The sequence below is a fragment of the Anser brachyrhynchus genome (assembly GCF_964034855.1).
Source record: "Anser brachyrhynchus genome assembly, chromosome: 1".
Taxonomy (NCBI): Eukaryota; Metazoa; Chordata; class Aves; order Anseriformes; family Anatidae; genus Anser; species Anser brachyrhynchus.
Window position 1 is genome coordinate 105,769,657 of NC_137694.1, and position 19,118 is coordinate 105,788,774.

Here is a 19,118-nt window from a genome sequence, read left to right on the forward strand (position 1 = left end):
TTCAAAATCAGATTATTTTTTTGCAAGTATTGGAGGTTAGGAAAAGTGCATCATGGATAATGTTAAAAAAAAATCATTTATTTTCATTATGGAAAAGTTCTTGTATTAAAGAGTGGTGTGCTTACAGACAGCATACAGAAAAACAATACCGTGGATAGCATGCATGAAAACCAAAATAGATTAGGACAAAAACCATAACTGTCACTCCAAAGGTCCCGACTGGGAGATTCTTTTATCATTTTCCTGATGGAAGCCAAAATACTTTTACAGTAGGTCTACAACTTCTCATTTTAGAAGACTGTGTATGCATTGTTTGTTTGAAACTTTTGCTAATGAAGAGAATAAGAAAGAAAACTGAAAGTTGATTTACTGTCCGTTTCAATAGTGAAACTATTTTAGATAATTGAAAGAATAAAAACTCATGCTATGGAAATTTTCCTTTGCTGAGAGAAAGAGATTGAACTTTTGGAGTTCAGAATACCTCTGCAAGAAATTCCTTGGATATGTGTCCCCTGAGTCCACACTGAACCCGGTTCAGCTGTCACAACCAGATGCATTCTTCACGATCGCCACTGATGGTTATCGCCCAAGCAGGGTTACGAGTGAAGAGTCAGGCTGGGGGGCAGGCAAGGGTAGTATACTGCCACAATGGGTGAGGCATGATTTCCCTCTAAATCTAAATGGTGGTTCTCTGAATCTGCTTTGAGACTGTTAAAAACTAGACTCACCTTCCAGTCTTCTGACACGGATACTTCTAAGCAAGTTGCATTGTATTAGCAGCTTGGCTGTCTGATTGCTGGGTTTCTTTACACGTCTTGGATAGATAGCATCTGACCATGTCCATTTGGGTGTATTCATTTTCCTGTTTATTGAATAACCTGTAACATTGACCTTCTGAACTGAGACACACCCTCTCATATATGTCCCATGAAGAAAATTTAAGTACAGAAACCTCACCAAGTTCATCTGTAGCAAACACATGTAACACATCCATTTTTTTTTCTATTACTGTATGGCCTTTCTGATCATCTATTGCTTTACCTGCCTTTTGGCAGGTTTCTGCTCCTGAAGAAGGAGGATTTTGTTATTTTAATGTTTCTTGCAAGCTACTTCTCAGTTTCTTTCTTGTTTTGTTTTATGATGTTATCATATTCAACTTTATAGAACTTATGCACCTCTTCTTTAGTTTCATTTTAACACATACCTTTTTGTAAGATTGGCTTCTTACTATTCATAGACTTTCTTGCCTATTTTTTAGCTCTGCCAGCATCCTTGGGGGGTGGACCCAATGATCTCCTGAGGTCCCTTCCAACCACTACAATTCTGTGATTCTGTGTTTCTGTGATCCTCTGAGTCTGTCATCTCAGTAAAAAGAATATAAATGTCCTCCCAAAATAAATAAAAAAATGTTTTTGACTTGGACTCACAATACCATGTTGTCAAGAAAGGTTGCTTATTTGCTTTTTACCCAGAAGTCAATTTAACAGCTCGTTTTTATAGTTGGAAGCACATGTTGGACTTCACAAAAGAAAATAAAATGACATAGCATTATATTTTTACAGCTCTGAAGTTTTCTTTCTGCTGAAATAAAATGTGAAGTGCAAAGTCTGTTTGAGAAACAAGAACCAGAATGGAAAAAAAAAAAAGATGAAGCCAGTTTTCTGAGCATGCAAAAATAAGAACTAGGTTGTGATGTAAAATACTATGCACATCAACTGTAAGTACATACGTAAAGAATTCCATGGAGACACTCTCATTGAAATGTAAGCATGCCTACATTTTCCTGTATTGTCCTTCTGGCTTGATGGTTGGAGCCAAGTTGCATGCTCCATCCTTCTGTTGAGACTGTGATCTATATTTTCAAGGCTCTTGGCTGTCACCTCCCTGCAACTTTGGTTGGTATCAGGTTCTGCTGCCAACCTGAGAGCAACCTTGAGCTTAATTTAACTTGCTAACTTATGTAATAAACACTTCTGTGTTTTTTAACCCAGCCTATGCCACAGCTGGAAGTCACTACCTATAAATGTCTTACTCCTTGACTTTACTTTGGTACTTTCCCAGTTATCCTCTGCTAGTATAGAACTAAAACCTCAGTAATAGATTAGCAGATACTACTATGAGATCACCACCCATCATTCACAGCATCATTGGTTTACCTTTCTTTTGTCCATTGTGCTCCTCCATTTTCTTGCTGTATCCACCTATCTGGCATATATTTTATGTTTTATTTTTTTATTTTTTTTAGAGAAGTAGCTGATAGGGTTTGACAAGGTAGACTCATCAAGTTGTTATGCATTTGTACAGTATTCACTCTTTACTCACTCTGTTCCAAGACTGCTTTACTGCAGTAGAAAAAAAATAATAATAATGCCATCTTTGGCAGAATGATGTCAAAGACCCAGATCCCTGAAAACTCTGTAACAAGTAAGGCTGCTGAAAGGTTGATGTTTTGCTGCTACATGGGGTTTGACATGCATATTAGTTGACTGTATCATTATTGGAGGTGTACTGCTTGTATGCATCAATGGCTTGGTTAATCTTTTGGCAGCGTGGTAATTCTTCTAAGTCTGGAAGACTGTTTGCCCTTTAATTGCGTGGGTTTACTTCAATCTTTATATGTAGATACAGGAATATATTTTCACTTCCACGTTTAAAAACTAGTCTAAGAGTGTAAAGGGGAATTAGTACAAATGAAATGAGAGACTATAGTATTTGAGCAGTGTACTTATCAGACACATGAGTTTTAAAAACTGGTCTGTTCCTATGCAGGAGGAAAATCCACCTAGGAATCCATTTCTGTCATTATTCCCACAGGTGGTCTTTTCTTAACCTTTTTAAGAGCTTTCTGAGACAACTGCAAGATCTATTCATCTACTCATTTTGATTTACTAGAACATTGTATAGCTTAGAAAAAAAAAAAAAGAAAGAAAAAAAAGAAAAATTATATAGACTATGTTAAGATGATTGTGGTAGGCTGAGCTTGGCCAGATGTCAGATGCCGACCCAGTCACTCTTTCACTCTCATTCCCACTACTCTATAGGATAGGGGAGAAAATAAGGTGAAAAGACTCATGGATTTAAGATAAACCCAGAGAGTGCACGTATGAGTTACTTTCACAAGCAAGACAGATTCAAGTTGGGGAAAATTAATTTAATTTATTGTAAATTAAAATAGATTTGTATAGTGAGAAACAAAAAGATTAAAACACCTTCTTCCCACTCCCTTTTCCCAGGCTCAGCTTCACACCTTCATTCCCAATTCCAACACCTACTCCACCCACCCCCCAGAGACACAAGGAAGCTTGAGTATGGGGGATTATGGTTAGCCCATGACAGCTCCTCTCTGCCACTCCTTCCTCCTCACACTTTTCCCCTGCTCCATGGTGGGTCTTCTCCTCAGGCTGCTGGAGAATCTGTGTTCTGTTGCCTGGAGCACCTCCCTTGGTCTTCGCAGGGCTTTTAACCCCTCACTCCTCACACTGCCATGAATGGATTTTAAACTTCCTTAAATGTTTTTTCCCAAGGGGACCACCAGCTTGGCTGATGGACTCAGCTGTGTCCTGCAGTGTGTCCTTTGGAGCTGGCTTTGTCTGGCACCGGGCAATCCCTGGCCTCTTCCCACAGAGACCACTTCTGCAGCCCCCTGTTACCAATGCCTTGGCACCTACACCCAACACAATGATGAACAAGTATGACCCTTCAAAAAACAGCTGTTGCCAGCAGAATATCCTTTGCGTCAAGGTGCTACAAAGGGGCAAGGGGCCAGGAGCATCAGAGGCTCCCTAGACCACCAGGGCAAGGCTTGTCAGCCAGGGCCTGTCCTTCTGCCCCACCAGGAGAAGGCACCTGGGGGCACCAGGACAGCCCCAGCCCTGACACCAGGCATGTTCCTGGGATGGGGCCAGGGTAAGACCTGTGTATGGGCCCATGGGTTGGCCTGGTTGGGCAGAGCACGACTGTGGGGAGATGGCCCTGCAGGAGCTTCATTGGGGTAGCGGCTGACGGCTCCAGGATCTGATGTAGGGTCCTGAGTGCAGGGGATCCCAGTGGGTGGGCAGGTTAGAAATATCTGAGAAGGTTCTAAAGTTTTCAGAGAAAGACAAAGAACTGAAAAAAAAAGAAAATCAAAAAAGTTCACTTGTCAATTCAGTTATGCTCTTTTAACTGTTACATTCCTTTTCATGGTCTCGTGACAGCATGACTTCAGTTAAAAGCACAAATGACCATCCACTGTCCTCTTCCTGTTTATAACACTTGTTTGAAACATTTCCCGTAACTGAGTTTGACACTAACAGTCATTTGCAATCAATAGGAAGAAGTGATAAAAAGACCTCGAGATGGAGAATGAAGAGGGTTACACAGAACTGAATTTCAAAGCAAGGAAGAAAAATTCCAATGCAGGTAAGCATATAAGCATATATATATCCTTCTGTATTCAGACATTTGAGTTACTATAAAACAATCAAACAAAAAAACAAACAAACAAAAACCACCACAAATCTGCCAAAATTTTAGTTGGTGTTGCTAATGAGCCAATGGTATATGGCTATATATTGAGAAACATGATGGACAGTAGGTAAAAAGTACCACCAGGCTTGGAGTGTCTGTTGACAGTCCCAGTACAGGATGGAGATTAGAAAATGGAGGTATGGGAAGAAAACATAAAGCAGTAATTGTCAGCAAGCTTGCAGTGGTCTCAGCTCATCACCTATTTATGTTTTGTCCGGTATTTTTTTTTTCCTCCAAGAATCACACCCAAGGAGAATTTAAGAATAATTTAAATGAAAACTGTAAGACAGTAACTTACTACCCAGTAAGCTTTTTCAACAACTTTTGGAGGGTTTTGTCAGGAGCAGCAGGGGAGAAAGTATAAAGATAAATGCTGGAAGGCTTTCAAGATCACTTTTGCTAAACTCCACTTGTTTTAAGTGATGTGCGGGAGAACTCAGACCACAAATATCAAGTCCTCAGAGCAATTAGACATCCAGGTTCCAAACAGTTAATTAGCTATGATGATAGGTTTCTGAGAAGTTCTGGCTGCCCTCTTACACAACAACAATTTTTTAAGTAAAAAAGTGAAAGCCTGAACTTAAGTTACTCAGCATAGTAGGACTAATTCTGTGCAACTTCATTGACATAAATTGTGCCAGTTTTGCTATTATTAAAACTTATACTGAGAGTCTGTTCCCAACTATAATAAAAGTACAAAACCAGCAAAAGTGAGAGAAAAATAAATGGAAAGCTGATAATAAAACTTAATATTTATTTAACTAAGAATTTTAAGTTATCAAACTTGTCAAAATGCAAAAATATGTTGCTGTAATGGAGTAGGTTGAACATTTTCATTTAAAAGAAGCAGAAAGTCAGGCAAAGTGTATGTTATCAAATGTACATAATAGTGTGTGACCATAAACACACAGAGCATGTAATGACTAAATCAGTTTTAAAATGCTCTGTCTTCATCTCCCTGCATGACTGGGTATCTTCCCAAAAGACCACTGCAGGAGCAAACAGGCAGAACAGGAAGACTTCAGGTAAGCAGCTTACAGGAACAGTGGTTCCTTTAAGCTTCCTTCAGGCCATATCCACCTGCTCCACTGTGGGCTCCTCCACGGGCTGCAGGGGAACTTCTGCTCTGGTGTCTGGATCACCTCCACTTCCTTCTTCACTGACCTGTGTTTGCAGGGTTGTTTCTCTGTACATTTTCTAAGTTCGCTCTCCCAGCTGCTGTTGTACAGCAGATTTTTTTTTCCCTTTCTTAAATACTCACTCACAGAGGTGCAACCAGCATTGCCTAGTGGCTCTTATCTGACATGTTATAGCTTCTGGGCTTTTCTCACAGACTCCACCCTTGCAGTCCCCCTCCTACCAAAATATTAAGCTCAATATACAGTGTGTGAGCTAGATTTAGACTAGACACAGGCTAGTCATGGTAGCATGGTATCTCAGAAGTGAATTTGCTGGAGTGGTTAGTAGTGGTCACAATGCCCTGTTGGCATAATCCAATGCAATATTGACACCAGTTCTTGTAGCACAGAAGAAAGACCACAATGCAGAGCTCCCCTTCCTCTTTGCAGTCACATCCGGTCTTGCCCGTGGTGCAAGCTGCAGAGGTGTCCTGAGAAGCTGGGCAAACACCAAGCTGTTAGCTTGTTCTTCACTGTCAGCACTGTGATATCACCACTACCAGAGCTCACTCTGGGTATCTGTGCAATAATCTGAGTATTTACACAAGTCACTTGTTACCGTTTTGCCTGCAGTCCAGCCATTGTGCAAATCATGGCAGAGATAAGATTAGATAACCTAGTTGCCTTTTTGTTGTCAAAATCACTGCACAGTACCCAAGGAAGAAGGAGAATGCACACGTATGCATAACCATAATATATGTTGCATAGTCAGTGAAAAGAACTGTATTCTATTTACAGAATATGTACTGTCTAAATAGGGTGGGAATATAAAAACAGTGGGGATTAACTGTTTGAATATTTAAAGACAACTAGTCACATATACAGAATTTCCCAAGTAAGCATGATTGAATGGACAAATGAGGAAAAAAAAATGTTTGACCTTTGTGTAAAACTGACAGCTAGAAACCAGTCATGAAGCGGAAGTGTTAGAGAAAATGAATTTATCCTGTTGCACAAAGTTCAATAGTCTTTTCATGATTGGAAATGCAGCTCCACACATTACATTTTTGAAATAATAGTGTTGCAGCAGAGAACTTTTCAAACAGCTGATTCACATCTGATCTAGATCACCAGTATTTGAAATGTAACAGTTATTAAAGGATATTTACAAAAGATACTTCCTGATGTAATTTACTAGATGCAAAACAAGATCTTTATGAGGTAAAATATTTTCCTACCCCATTTTCTCTTCCGAGAAGGTTAATTTCCATGAAATGGAAAGTCATTCTTCTGTTGTTCTCTGACTTTATTCCAGGACCCCAACTCAAGGCAGATGAGGGTAAGGAGTAGCACTGTATGTAATGGAGGGGCTGGACTACATGGAGCTTGCAGTTGGTGATGACATGGTAGAAAGCCTCTGAGTAAGGATTAAGAGACAAACAAATTAACAGATGCCATTGTGGGGGTCTACTACAGGCCACCCAGCCAGGATGATGACACCTATGAATTGTTCTTTAAGGAGCGAAGAGATACTCTAGATCAGCCACCCTTGTCCTTTTTGGTGACTTCAGCTTGCCAGATGTGAACTGGGAATACCCCACAGCTGATGCAAACAGGTCCAGGAGATTCCTAAAAAATCTTGATGATAACTTCTAGGTACAGGTACTAAAGGAGCTGGCGAGGTAAGGTGCCCTCCTAGATCCGTTTCTTGTGAACAGAGAGGATCTCTTGGGTGGAGTGGCGATTGGTGGCCATCTTGGCCATAGTGACTGTGAAATAAGTAATCAAATTTAAAATATCTGGTGAGAAGCGGAGAACTGCCACCAGAACTTCAACCCTGTATATGGGGAAAGCAAGCAGACTCCCATACGGAGCTGCTCAGGGAACTGGTGAGCAAGATCCCCCAGGACTTTTTTTTTTTAAGATATTTTTTTGAAGACATTGGTGCCCATCAGTGCTACTCAGTTTTTAAGTACCACCTCTTATGAGCACAGGAACAGGCAATTCCAAAATGCTGGAAGTCAAGCAAGCAGGGCAGAAGGTTGGCTTGGCTGAGCAGAGTCTTGTAGACCTTAGGCAGAAAAAGAAAGTGTGTGTCTTCTGGAAACGAGGTTGGGTGACATGGAAGGACTATAGAGATGCTGTTCACCATTGTAGGGAGAACATTTGTGCAGCCAGGGCTCAATTAGAGTTGAAGCTGACCAGTACTGTGGGAGCTCTTTTAAAGGGCATTTTAAAATATGCTAACAGCAAAAGGAGGACCAGAGCAAACATTGGTCCATTATTTGATGAGGATGGTCAGCTCACAAATAGGGACGTAGACAAAGCAGAGATGCTCAATGCCTTCTTCCCCTCTGTCTTCAACACTGATGGTGGGCTCTGAGTTGGAGGACCATGACTGCGGTAACAGTGAACTTCCAGCCAACCCCGAGCTTGTGGAGGATTTGCTGCTTCACCTGGATGCATATAAGTCTATGGAGCGTGAAGGGCTTCTTCGCAGGGTACTCAAAGAGCTGGCTGATGTCATCGCAAGACCTCTCTCATTTTTCAGTGGTCTTGAGATTCTGGAGAGGTCCTATTTGACTGGAAGCTGGCAAAAGTTACTGTTTTCAAGAAGGGCAAGAAAATAGACCCTGGCAATTATGGGCTTGTCAGTCTCAGTTCAGTGTCTGGTAAAATTATGGAGAAGTTTATTCTGGGAGTTATTGAAAAACACCCGAAAGACAATGCAGTCATTGCTCACAGCCACCTTGGGCTCATGAGGTGAAGGTCCTGCTTAACAAACTTAATTTCCTTTTATGACAAGGTCACCCACCTAATTGACCAGGGGAAGCCAGTTGATGTGATGTTTTCATATTTCAGCAAAGCTTTAGACAGTGTTTCTCACCATATCCTTCTGAACAAAATTACCAGCATACAGATAGAGGAATACATAATGTGATGGGCAAGCAATTGGCTGATGGGTTGGGCTCAAATTATGTAAATGGGGTTACATCAGGCTGGTGGCCATTCACTAGTGGGGTTCCCTGGGGCTCCATTTAGGGCCATTTCTCTTTAACGCTTTCATAAGTGACTTGGATGCAGGACTTGAAGGTATACTTAGTAAGTTTGCGGATGACACTAAATTGGGAGGAGCTATTGACTCTCGAGGGTAGAGAGGCCTTGCAGAGAGATCTTGACAAAACAGAGGGCTGGGTAATCACCAGCTGCATGAAGTTGAACAAGAACAAGTGCCAGATTGAGCACCTGGGTTGGAGTAACCCTGGATATACATACAGACTGCAGGATAAGAGGCTGGAGATCAGCCCCACAGAAAGAGATCTGGGGCTTCTGCTTAATGGCAAGTGGAATATGAGTCAACAGCGTGCCCTGGCAGCCAAAAGGGTGAACCATATCCTCAGGTGCATTAGGCATGGCATTGCTAGCCAGTTGATGAAAGTGACTGTCTCACTCTACCCTGTGCTGGTGTAGCCTCACCTTGAGTACCATGTGCAATTTGGGGCTCCACAATATAAGAAGGACATAAAACTACTAGAGAGCATCCAAAGGAGGGCTATGAAGATGGTGAAAGGGTCTAGAGGGCAAGACATGTGAGGAGTGCCTGAGGTTACCTGGTTTGTTCATCCGAGAGGAGACTGAGGGGAGGCCTCCTGGTGGCCTGCAGCTTCCTCACGAGGGGAGCAGAGGGGCAGGCACTGAGCTCTGCTCTCTGGGGACAGTGACAGGACCTGAAGGAATGGCATGGAGCTGCAACAGGGGAGGTTGAGCTGGACATTAGGAAAAGGTTCTTCAGTGAGGGGGTGGTTGAGCTCTGGAAGAGGGCCCCCAGGGAAGTTCATGGCACCAAGCGAGTCGGAGTTCAAGAAGTGTTTGGTCAATGCTCTCAGACATCTGGTCTGATTTTTGGATGGTCCTGTGTGGAGCCAGGAGCTGGTCATGGTGGGTCCTTTCCAACTCAGGATATTCTATGTTTCTATGAAAAAATTCTCCAAATTATAACACAGACTTTTCTAAAGGCCATCCAGTGTACAGGTGATTAATTAGTGAGTCCTGGTGCTAAAGAATTTAGCCCAAAGGTCTACTGGTCCTTTGTTGATTGACGGTGTGGGTATTCATAGCCCTAGAACTTCTTTTTTATTTGTACATTACATATTTGTCTTTTTCTTTGCAGCTTAGAAACTAAGCTAGAAACTTAGAAAATTCAATTCTTCCTTATATCTTTTTACTGTTTGTGAGGTTTTGTTTAGCAATATTTGTTAAATGCTTGCTGTGACATGTAACAGTCGTGTTACTTGCCAGGGTGATATCCCCCTGATATGAAGAAGCAGAAACTGGTAGCTGTTCCACTTATAACCTCAAATGGACTGGCAAACAGTGAAAACAGATTCAACAAATTTAAACCCAAGAAAACTTTTCATAAATGAATTTGTTAGAAACAAGAACCACTTGATATGCATGAGGCAACCAGAAGGGAAAAGGGAACAATCACAAAGCACATAGCAATGTGACAGTGAAGGATATTCTGTCTGAATGATGTCTAGAGAAACACAGATTTATGTCCTAGGTAATATCTCATGCCATGTTTATAAAACCATCTTATTTCTTGCAGAATTTTCCTCTGATTCTTCAGCCTTGCGGTATCTTGCTGCACTCTCAGGATTTCTGAATCTTGTATTTCTGGGAGCTGTGATTGCATTATTTCAGCAATGTGAGTGACCAAGTGAAATATTTTGCTTTAATTCCTGTGCAATTGGCAGGTGTTAATCCTTGACTTAAACAATTTTTCCAAACAGACTGTTTTGATATGGTGACAAGATCACTCAATGCTTTTTACTATTAGGTTTCCAATGAAGGTGAGAGGAGTTATTGGTATTTTGAGGCTGTGGATCTGCAGAAGATCAGTGGCTTTCAGAGGGCTGTTGCATGTTTGGAGTTTATGAACAGATCTGGAGTCTCTCATTTTTCAGTCCCTCAGCCTGAGGTTCCCTCTTCTTCTTTTCCAGAACTGAACAAATAACCCAGATTTCTAGCCAAAGAATTAATTTTTCAGTTTGTAAAAGCACTTTTGTTAATGAAACAGAGTTCAGTCTGGATATGTGGTATAACTGGAACCCCTGCTACCTCCTCCTCGTCTCATCCTCACGGCCAGTCTTCACCTCTTGATGCCCGTCTTTGCCTGCCTTAAGTTTCAGCCAGTCCTACCTGACTTGCACAACAAGAAATGTGAGCTGTACTTCAGGGATGGATGAGATAGGAGGGTGGAAGATGTTACATGTAGATGAAAACTACCTCTTTAAACAGAAATAAAAAGGTGTGCCTATAAATTTGTAAATGTGGTCTTTCCACTTTCCACAAAATGTATGCATAAGCACTGGGTTACTGCCAGTACTGATCGCAGAGCTTAAATATCTAGCACAAATGTATGTCATTATCCCTGGACATTTAAACTTTGGCATCAGAAAGAAGTGGCTGCAGTTGCTCTGGACAAGCAAGTTGAACAAGGTGGTCATCAACAAGTATCTAAATACTTATCAAGGAGTCTAATTTTAGTTTTCTCCTTCAGAAAATCTCAGCCTGATAACCCCAATGTCCAGCCTGCTTCTGGACATCAAAATCACTTTGCACATCAAAATCACGTGAGAATCTGGGAGAAAATGGAAATTCAGAAGCACTTCTGGATATAACTATATTGTTAATGGCAGTCAGCCATTCTCCCTTTCTCTGGATGTGAGTCCTGCACTCTCACATCAACCCATTCTTTTCTGAAATTAGCTGAATACAGAGTTCAGGCACTAGAAAATCAATGGCACAGCCATGTTATTTGAGAGATGGCTGTTATATACCATGTTGTTAAAAACAAGTTGATGACACAATCCGTGCTGTCTATGGGAGTTCTTTACAGTTTATTTGTGAACTTTACATTAAAATGTTGGAGATTCTTGTCCAGGTGACTTGCTATCAAGTGATGTGTGGAAGCCCAGACAAAATATTTCTGAAAGTGGCAATATCTCAGGGGAAGATCTCCATGAAAACAACTTATTGACTGCATTAAAGGAGAGTTTATGCATGAATACAAATGGTAAGGAAATAAAATCTCGTTCATAGTACCATAAATGGTTTGAATCTCTAGAAAAGTTTAATATAAAAAATAAACACCTGGATGAAGTAACCGACCTTCAGATTATAGAATAATAATATTTATATTGTTAAAGATGTATAAAGCGATATATTTCAGAGTTCCATTCTTGGAAATGTTAGTTTAAGGAAGAAATTCAAGTGGAGCAGTGATACTGAAGGTCTTTGTGACTTCTCTGTGGGTTCCATGGAAACCAGTTGTACTACTCCCAGGGATGTCAGCAGAATGGGAATTTTATCTGTGGCTTCTATCCAAGTTTTTATGTAAACTATTTAGCACAATTATCTAGAGTTCTGAAATATTTAAATGCACAGAGTGATCCCTAATCCCTAATGACTATCCTTATTGCCACTGTAAAGCAGAAACAATGTGCTTTCTTAAAATGAAGTGTACCATCACAGTTTCTGCCCCACTCCCGGCTTAAAGCTTCTTTAATCTCATATTCAGAAGCCTCAGAAAAAGTGCAAGTCAATACTACTAATATCAGTTGTAAATAACGCAGTGTCAAAATCCATTCACCCCAAACTCTTCACAGACTCCAGATGTGAACTCTGCCCCATTGGTTGGAAGCTGCATTATGGGAGATGTTATTACTACTCAGAAAAAAGTGACACCTGGGAGAATAGTAGAAGGTATTGCTTAGGAAGAAAATCTGAGCTCCTGATTATAGAAAATGAGACTGAAATGGTAAGCTTGTAAGGCACTCTGTGGTTCAAATATTATTTTTACTTATACCTTGAGAATCCAAATATCACAGCAGAGCTTTTCATGTATATTTAGAAGACATTTCTAATCCATATATGCTCATAAAAGGCATTGTCAGTGGTAAATGCACTGATGATTGATCTCTGCATGTTAAGAAATGTTTGTGTCAAAAAGACCAGTAGTCTAGATTTCATTTAAATAGATGCAATGATATGCTTATACTTCATCTCCAGCAAGACCCAGATGGAATTTGATTGAAGGATTATTGCATGTTTTATTCCAAATCAAACCAGTTCAGAGCTAAGTTGATATAAAGGCTGCTGCCTGTCTTCTGGGGATGGAACTATTTCTCTGTACTTTATACATTTTAAAATGTCAGTATCAGGCTGAGCTGGCAAAATGATCACCTCCTTCCTTGTAAGGGGAAAAAAAGAGGTACCTTCAGCTGCTATATTTCAGATCAGCCTGATCCTCATCTAAAATGTGCTAAAGGAATGAACCCAGGGCCAGCAAGGAGCCAAAATTAGCTCCTTGGTTGATCCACTTTCCAACATTAGCCACAGTACAGGGGTATAATTGAGAGTCTGAACAAATTTATATGCTGTTTTTCCTTCAATTTCTTGGAAACATTCTCTGGAGTCTTTGGGCATGGAAGCCTTGCTGTTTTTAAAATATTAGTTATCACTGTATGTTACTGGTGCTGGAGTTTTATGAAGTGCCATTATTATGAGAATTCAAAGGCATACCTTTCTCCAGGATTTCTTAAATAAACTGAAGGATAAAGACATTGGCTTTGTTTGGACCGGATTAAGTTTCAATGAGGATGAAGGAAAATGGGTATGGCTCAATGATCCCAAACATCTAGGGCACAGGTAAGTTCATTCTGGAATCAATCAGTATTGGCTTCTACAATGTATTCCCTACTTGCTGTGCTGAGGCTATTCAGCCATTACCACGAGAAAGTGACAATATGATATCAGAAAAAGTGAGAATATGATGTCAGGTGCCATGCTCCAGTCAGGCATCTCAGCCTATCCTGATTTTTCTCTATATAGAATTCTGATCAAAACATGCAGATGAAAAGTGAAATTCATTGACAGATTTCAGAAAAGAAACTGATTTTATTAGGAGGTGAGAATGCTGCATAAACTTTTTTCTTCCAGCTATATTTCAAGTAGGGAAGCAGAAAGGATGAAGCTTACTAAACAAGCAAAACCTGCCTGCTTTGCCAGAGAATCAAAAGAATGACAGCATAAAAACAACAACAACAAAAATCCAGTCTTTGTGGCTTCACTATTTATCTATTCAATTTTTTTCCCCCATAACACAAATTCCAAGATATTTATGTCTGTTTGTTGTTTTGCTGTTGCAGTTTTACAATAAAAGGAAGGAAGAAAGAAGAAAAATGTGCTGCCTATAAGCTGACAGAAATGCATGCTGATAACTGCCACTCCCTATACAAGTGGATTTGCAGGAAGAGTGCAGTGTTTCTGCGGGTCTAAGACGTTTTAAAGTGAAAGAGAGTAGGTTCTTTGAAGATTTATAGCATTTTACAGTGGGTAGGATATCTGATGTAAAATTAAGGGGAAATTGTTGACCTGAATTCTGATGAATTAATGCATTGTTATTCTATTTGTGATTAAAATCTAGGAAGATTTCAGGCTTCTTTCTCTCTTCTTTTCCAGATGAAGGTATAAAATCTATGTTTTTGTGCACGCTGATGCACGGCCCCTTAAAGCTACAAAAACAAGTAGCCTACCAACTTTAAGTTTAAGGAGTTTAAGGAGTCTAAGAGTTGTATAAACCACAGGTAAAATGAGGGTTTTGTACCAGCCTGGCAAATAGATACCAACAGGCCAAAAGTTGCTGCTGCTGCTTATTTTAGATGAAGAGGTTATAATTAAACTATGCACTTAAATGTGCCTGCATATCTTACCACTAGAGGACCAACATAGGAAGCCAGCATGACTCTGTGAAAGAGCAAGTCAAAATCTAGTATATTTTAAAAAAAATTGGTTTCATGTACTTCATTCAGTGCTACAGAATTTGAAACTTAAAATACCATAAATACCTCCTGAAGTTGGATGTGAGATTCAATTGTCTGTCTTTGTTCTACTAGCGCACTAGAAATGTCAAAGTCATATTTATGGGGCTACGGGGCTATAATCACTCCACTATTGATAGTCCACTGACAGACAATTCTTACAAGTCAGATTTTTGTTTGTTTGTTTGTTTGTTTAATTTTGCAACCCTCTTACATCTCAAGGCTACTGATCATGATGGGGCAGTGGATCTCAGAGAAATTTGCTCTTTTCTCTCTGCTCTAACCTTAAGATAACTTGTACAGGTCTGAGAGTAATCTGTAGTTCTTCATTGTTAGTATAACTATAACATACTAAGCATTTTAGTAGCCAAGAGAAATCAGTATAATGATTAAAATGATGACTCTAGGGTGTAAAGCCAAGTTCCAAATTGCTGTAGTTGTGGGAGATCACTCTAAGAGGCCCTTCCACCAGCAATGCTGTATTTTGGATTGCAGTAGCAATGTGGGTTCTTTGGTTACTTACTAAATGTCCAGTAACCTTTCCCTTTATGGCTTTTGAGCAACATGTCAGGCTTTAGGTGTAAGAGTAGTGTGCTCTGACATTTCTGGCAATTATCTGAAAATTGTTGAAAATTGCTTAGCAATGCCTAAATGTATTGAGCCTAACAGCATACAATTGCAATGATTTCTGTGAGCTGGGTATTGCTTCTGTGGGTATGATGTAAATAAAACCACATCCTTCTCCAGTGTTACTTTACATACACATCTCTTATCAAATAAGTTATACACAGATTTTATACAATTTGTGGACACGTGCTGTACACAATGTTGTTATACATCTCTAAAATTATCTGGCTAACTCCTTCACAACAACAAAAAAAATTTTTTGTAGTATTGGAACATGGTAGTATACTACTCACGTAGTTTTCTGAAATCTCTGTAATAGAGGAACTCTTGGTTACCACTATGACCGGTTTTCTATCCAGCCCAGAAGCATACGCTTTTACATATCTGTTTTATATCTCTGACATTATATAACACTTCACAAACTTGCAATCTTCCCATTCCCAATGTTGTAAATGTATACTTGATAGCATGCATTCTTTTTAAAATACATTTTATGATTATTACAGAATCACAGAATCACAGAATGGCTGATGTTGGAAGGGACCTCTGAAGATCATCTAGTCCAACCCCCCTGCCAAGCAGGGTCACCTACAGCACATTGCACAGGGTCACATCCAGGCAGGTTTTGAGTGTCTCCAGAGCAGACTCCATGGTCTCTTTGGGCAGCCTGTTCCAGTGCTCTGTCACCCTCACAGTAATGTTTTTACACATTCAGATGGAACTTCCTGTGTTTCACTTTGTGCCCATTTGCCTCATCCTGTCGCTGAGCACCACTGAAAAGAGTCTGTCTCCATCCTTTTGACACCCTCCCTTCAGATATTTATACACATTGATGAGATCTCCTCTCAGCCTTCTATTCTCCAAGCTAAACAGGCCCAGCTCCCTCGGTCTTTCCCAATAAGACAGATGCTCCAGTCCCCTCATCATCTTAGTAGCCCTACACTGAACTCACTGCAGTAGCTCCATGTCCCTCCTGTACTGGGGAGCCCAGAACTGGACACAGTACTCCAGGTGTGACCTCACCAGGACTTGAGTAGAGGGGCAGGATCACCTCCCTCAACCTGCTGGCAACACTCTTCCGAATGCACCCCAGGACACCTACCATTGTCCTTCTTGGCCACAAAGGCACATTGCTGACTTATGGTCAGCAATATTATTAATATTATGATTTCTAAACTTAATTGATTAAGCTTTGTTTTATATAGCACTTAAAATATTGAGTTTTACAAGTACACACCAGCACATCCATGTATATATATGTTACATGTGCAAACATAGAATCTTAGTCATAGAACAGCCCAGGGAGAGAGACCTGCAAAGATCACGATCACTATTATGAATGAGAGGCATGTTTATCTTCACTGAGAAAAACAGGTTTTCTCCTGATTAGAGACGGGAACACCTTGTAATTGGTTCGTTGTTTTTTTTTTTTTTTTCCCCATTATTCATAGTTTTCTCTTGATTTTAACTTCATTGGAATTGACCTAAAACAAAAAAGAGTATTATGCCTTTTTCCTTTCGTATATACATAAGCAACACCAAAAAGAAAGCAAAACCAGCTAAAATAACTGCCACAATACAACTTTGATTCACATTGATTCACTTGAATACTGGCAGTACCTTAGCACCAGGGATGTGGACTTTTAGCATTGCACTGCTTTGTGGAAGGGTCACTTTCTGGACCAAAGTCAGCTTCATCATGACAGGATGTTTTGTAAGAGCCTCACAGGCTCAGGGGCCCACACCCTTCTCTTTTAAGGGCTTGCATTTTTTTCTACAGTGCACATTTTGTACTTATATTTAGTTTTTCTTATAATTCCCTGATCTTCACTCATAACCAGTCTTTATTCTACCTTGTTTTCAAGATTCAGCCCTTCTCCAATTTTACTTCCTCTGTGTTTTAACTCAACAGGCTCCTAATTCAGATTTTAGTTTCTTGCTTTTGCCTTTAAAGCCTGAATTTCGTGATCTAGCCTATGTGTCACTGACCACATTGCCTATATGCTGGCTCATGTGATCTCTTTACAGGAAGGTTTGGGTATTAATGCTTTACATTTTGCAAACTCTTTGTCAACATCTGAGGTGGTTTTATAAAAACGGGTTGTGAGAGCTTGAGTAATCCCATTCCCCAGCTCCAACAGTTCTTATAGAATGGGCTGGAGTGTAAGCAAGATACTCGCCAGGACCACAAGGTCACACATTAACTGCATTCATGGTGTTCTGTGATCACTGGAGGCCGCCATCCACAGACTGGCTTAACTCCAGCCTATGAGATTAATATTGTTACTCAATACCAGAGAAGGTCTTCTACGCTGGAACAGGCTCCCTAAGGAATTGGCCATGACACCGAGCCTGGTGGAGTTCAAGAAGCATTTGGACAACACAGCCAAACATATGGTTTGATTTTTGGGTATTCCTGTGTGGAGTTGGGCTCGATGATCCTTGTGGGACCCTTCCAACTCAGGATAATCTATAATTCTGGTATTCACAGAGTTAACTCAAAACAATTAGGCTATTGTCAGGCAATCTGACTGCTAGACAACTGCTGTCACTGCTAAAACAAGCTAAAGTCAGCTCTGCCCAAGGCAAATGCAGACAAATCCTGCGTGGTTAGATAGAAGCCTGTCACTTTTTGCTAGTAATGGGAAAATCACATTAACTAGGTTACAGGGCTGTCTCATTGTTATTTTCCATGTTCCCTCACAGACTTTCTGCAGAAGAGTGAACAATCATTTCCTATGGATATAATCAGAATATTATGTGGATATCAATCCCAACGACACGTGGAGAATTGTACACTGTCATTTATTCATCTGAACGGTTATCTTGCTATTTCTACATTAAGTGCTTTAACCTTCTGAACATCATTCAAGTTTTTCTGTGAAATACGAATGCAACGGTTTCTGTAAGTTAGATGTCATCCAGCTACTTGCAAAGTGAAAAATGGTTGTATTTGGATATCCAGCCAAGCCTGGATAGCCAAGTAGCCTACGTACTTTAACTGCTGTGTAAATTTCTCTGGAACCCAGAAGGCACACAGATGTACAATGAAACATGCTGAATGAGTATGCTGCAACCAGAAGGAAATGCTACATTGCTTATCAAAAGAAAAATTCATGTAGCCAACCAAGTATTACTGTAAAAAATGCAAAATAACCAAGTATTACTGTAAAAAATGCAAAATAAACAAGCTAAAAAATGGAGAAATGAAAGATTATCCAAGCAGGATTTGTTTTATTCCTATTACAGGCTTTTAATCTAATTACACTCACAGCTTTTTAAACAGAAATGCCATCCGTTTGGGGTGCTAAGTAAACCGGAAGAATACAAAACAGATTTCTCATATATGTGGGGTAACCTGAGATCCCTCTGACTAGTACATTTTTATGCTGAAACCATGAAAGCAGGCTAAGGAGTTCTGATTCTTTAGGTAGTTACTATGAGTTGCACTTACCTGCGAAAAAAATCACATGCTTTTTCTCCAGTCATCAGTTTCTAGCTCTAGAAACCGCTCAGTCAGCCTTCTAGTTCATAGTAAACTGCTGGTCTGTTAGCTTGCAAGGTTTGTTCCTCTGCAAAGCTTTACATGGTGCTTTTGTAGGGAGTTGGCCTTGTATAGAAAACCAACCAGGATCCAGACTTTACTGCTAAAGCTTCTCCAGGGGCTGAGCTCAGCCTCTCCTCTCTGTCCTGTGCCATCCCAGGCAGTGTGCTATAATTTTGCTAGCGTTGACTCCTAAAGACTGATAACTGGGCCACTACCTAATATTGCAGGAGGTGAGGTCACATATTTTATTCCTCTTCTTTGAGGAATTTTGATCACCAACTCTGTTCTGGATTTTGATCTGTTTCCTTCTGTTGGACAAAAATATATTTGATTAAAACTTGAACAGTATATTATGAAAAATATTACAGACATGGTCTTCTTAATGGATTCCTAGATAGTCCTTATATAAAAAAATCTGTAAAGACTAAAGCA

General features: G+C 40.2%; 1 protein-coding gene across 6 annotated transcripts in view; it reads left to right on the forward strand.

The window, feature by feature from the left end:
- LOC308187576 (killer cell lectin-like receptor subfamily F member 1) overlaps window positions 1–18,294 on the forward strand; it is a 35,078-nt gene extending 16,784 nt beyond the window's left edge. The window contains exons 3-10 of one of the 6 annotated variants that reach the window (XR_013944788.1): window positions 1,563–1,717; window positions 4,313–4,401; window positions 10,237–10,335; window positions 11,575–11,706; window positions 12,299–12,450; window positions 13,225–13,340; window positions 13,524–13,599; window positions 13,841–13,967. Coding sequence is in view for 5 of the 6 variants with exons in the window: in XM_080575683.1 (XP_080431809.1) it covers window positions 4,338–4,401; window positions 10,237–10,335; window positions 11,575–11,706; window positions 12,299–12,450; window positions 13,225–13,340; window positions 13,841–13,970 (693 nt within the window). In the remaining variant the exon portion in view is untranslated. The other 5 variants (XM_080575683.1, XM_080575685.1, XM_080575687.1 and 2 more) reach the window with 5 other exon arrangements.
- Window positions 18,295–19,118: the final 824 nt, after the last annotated feature.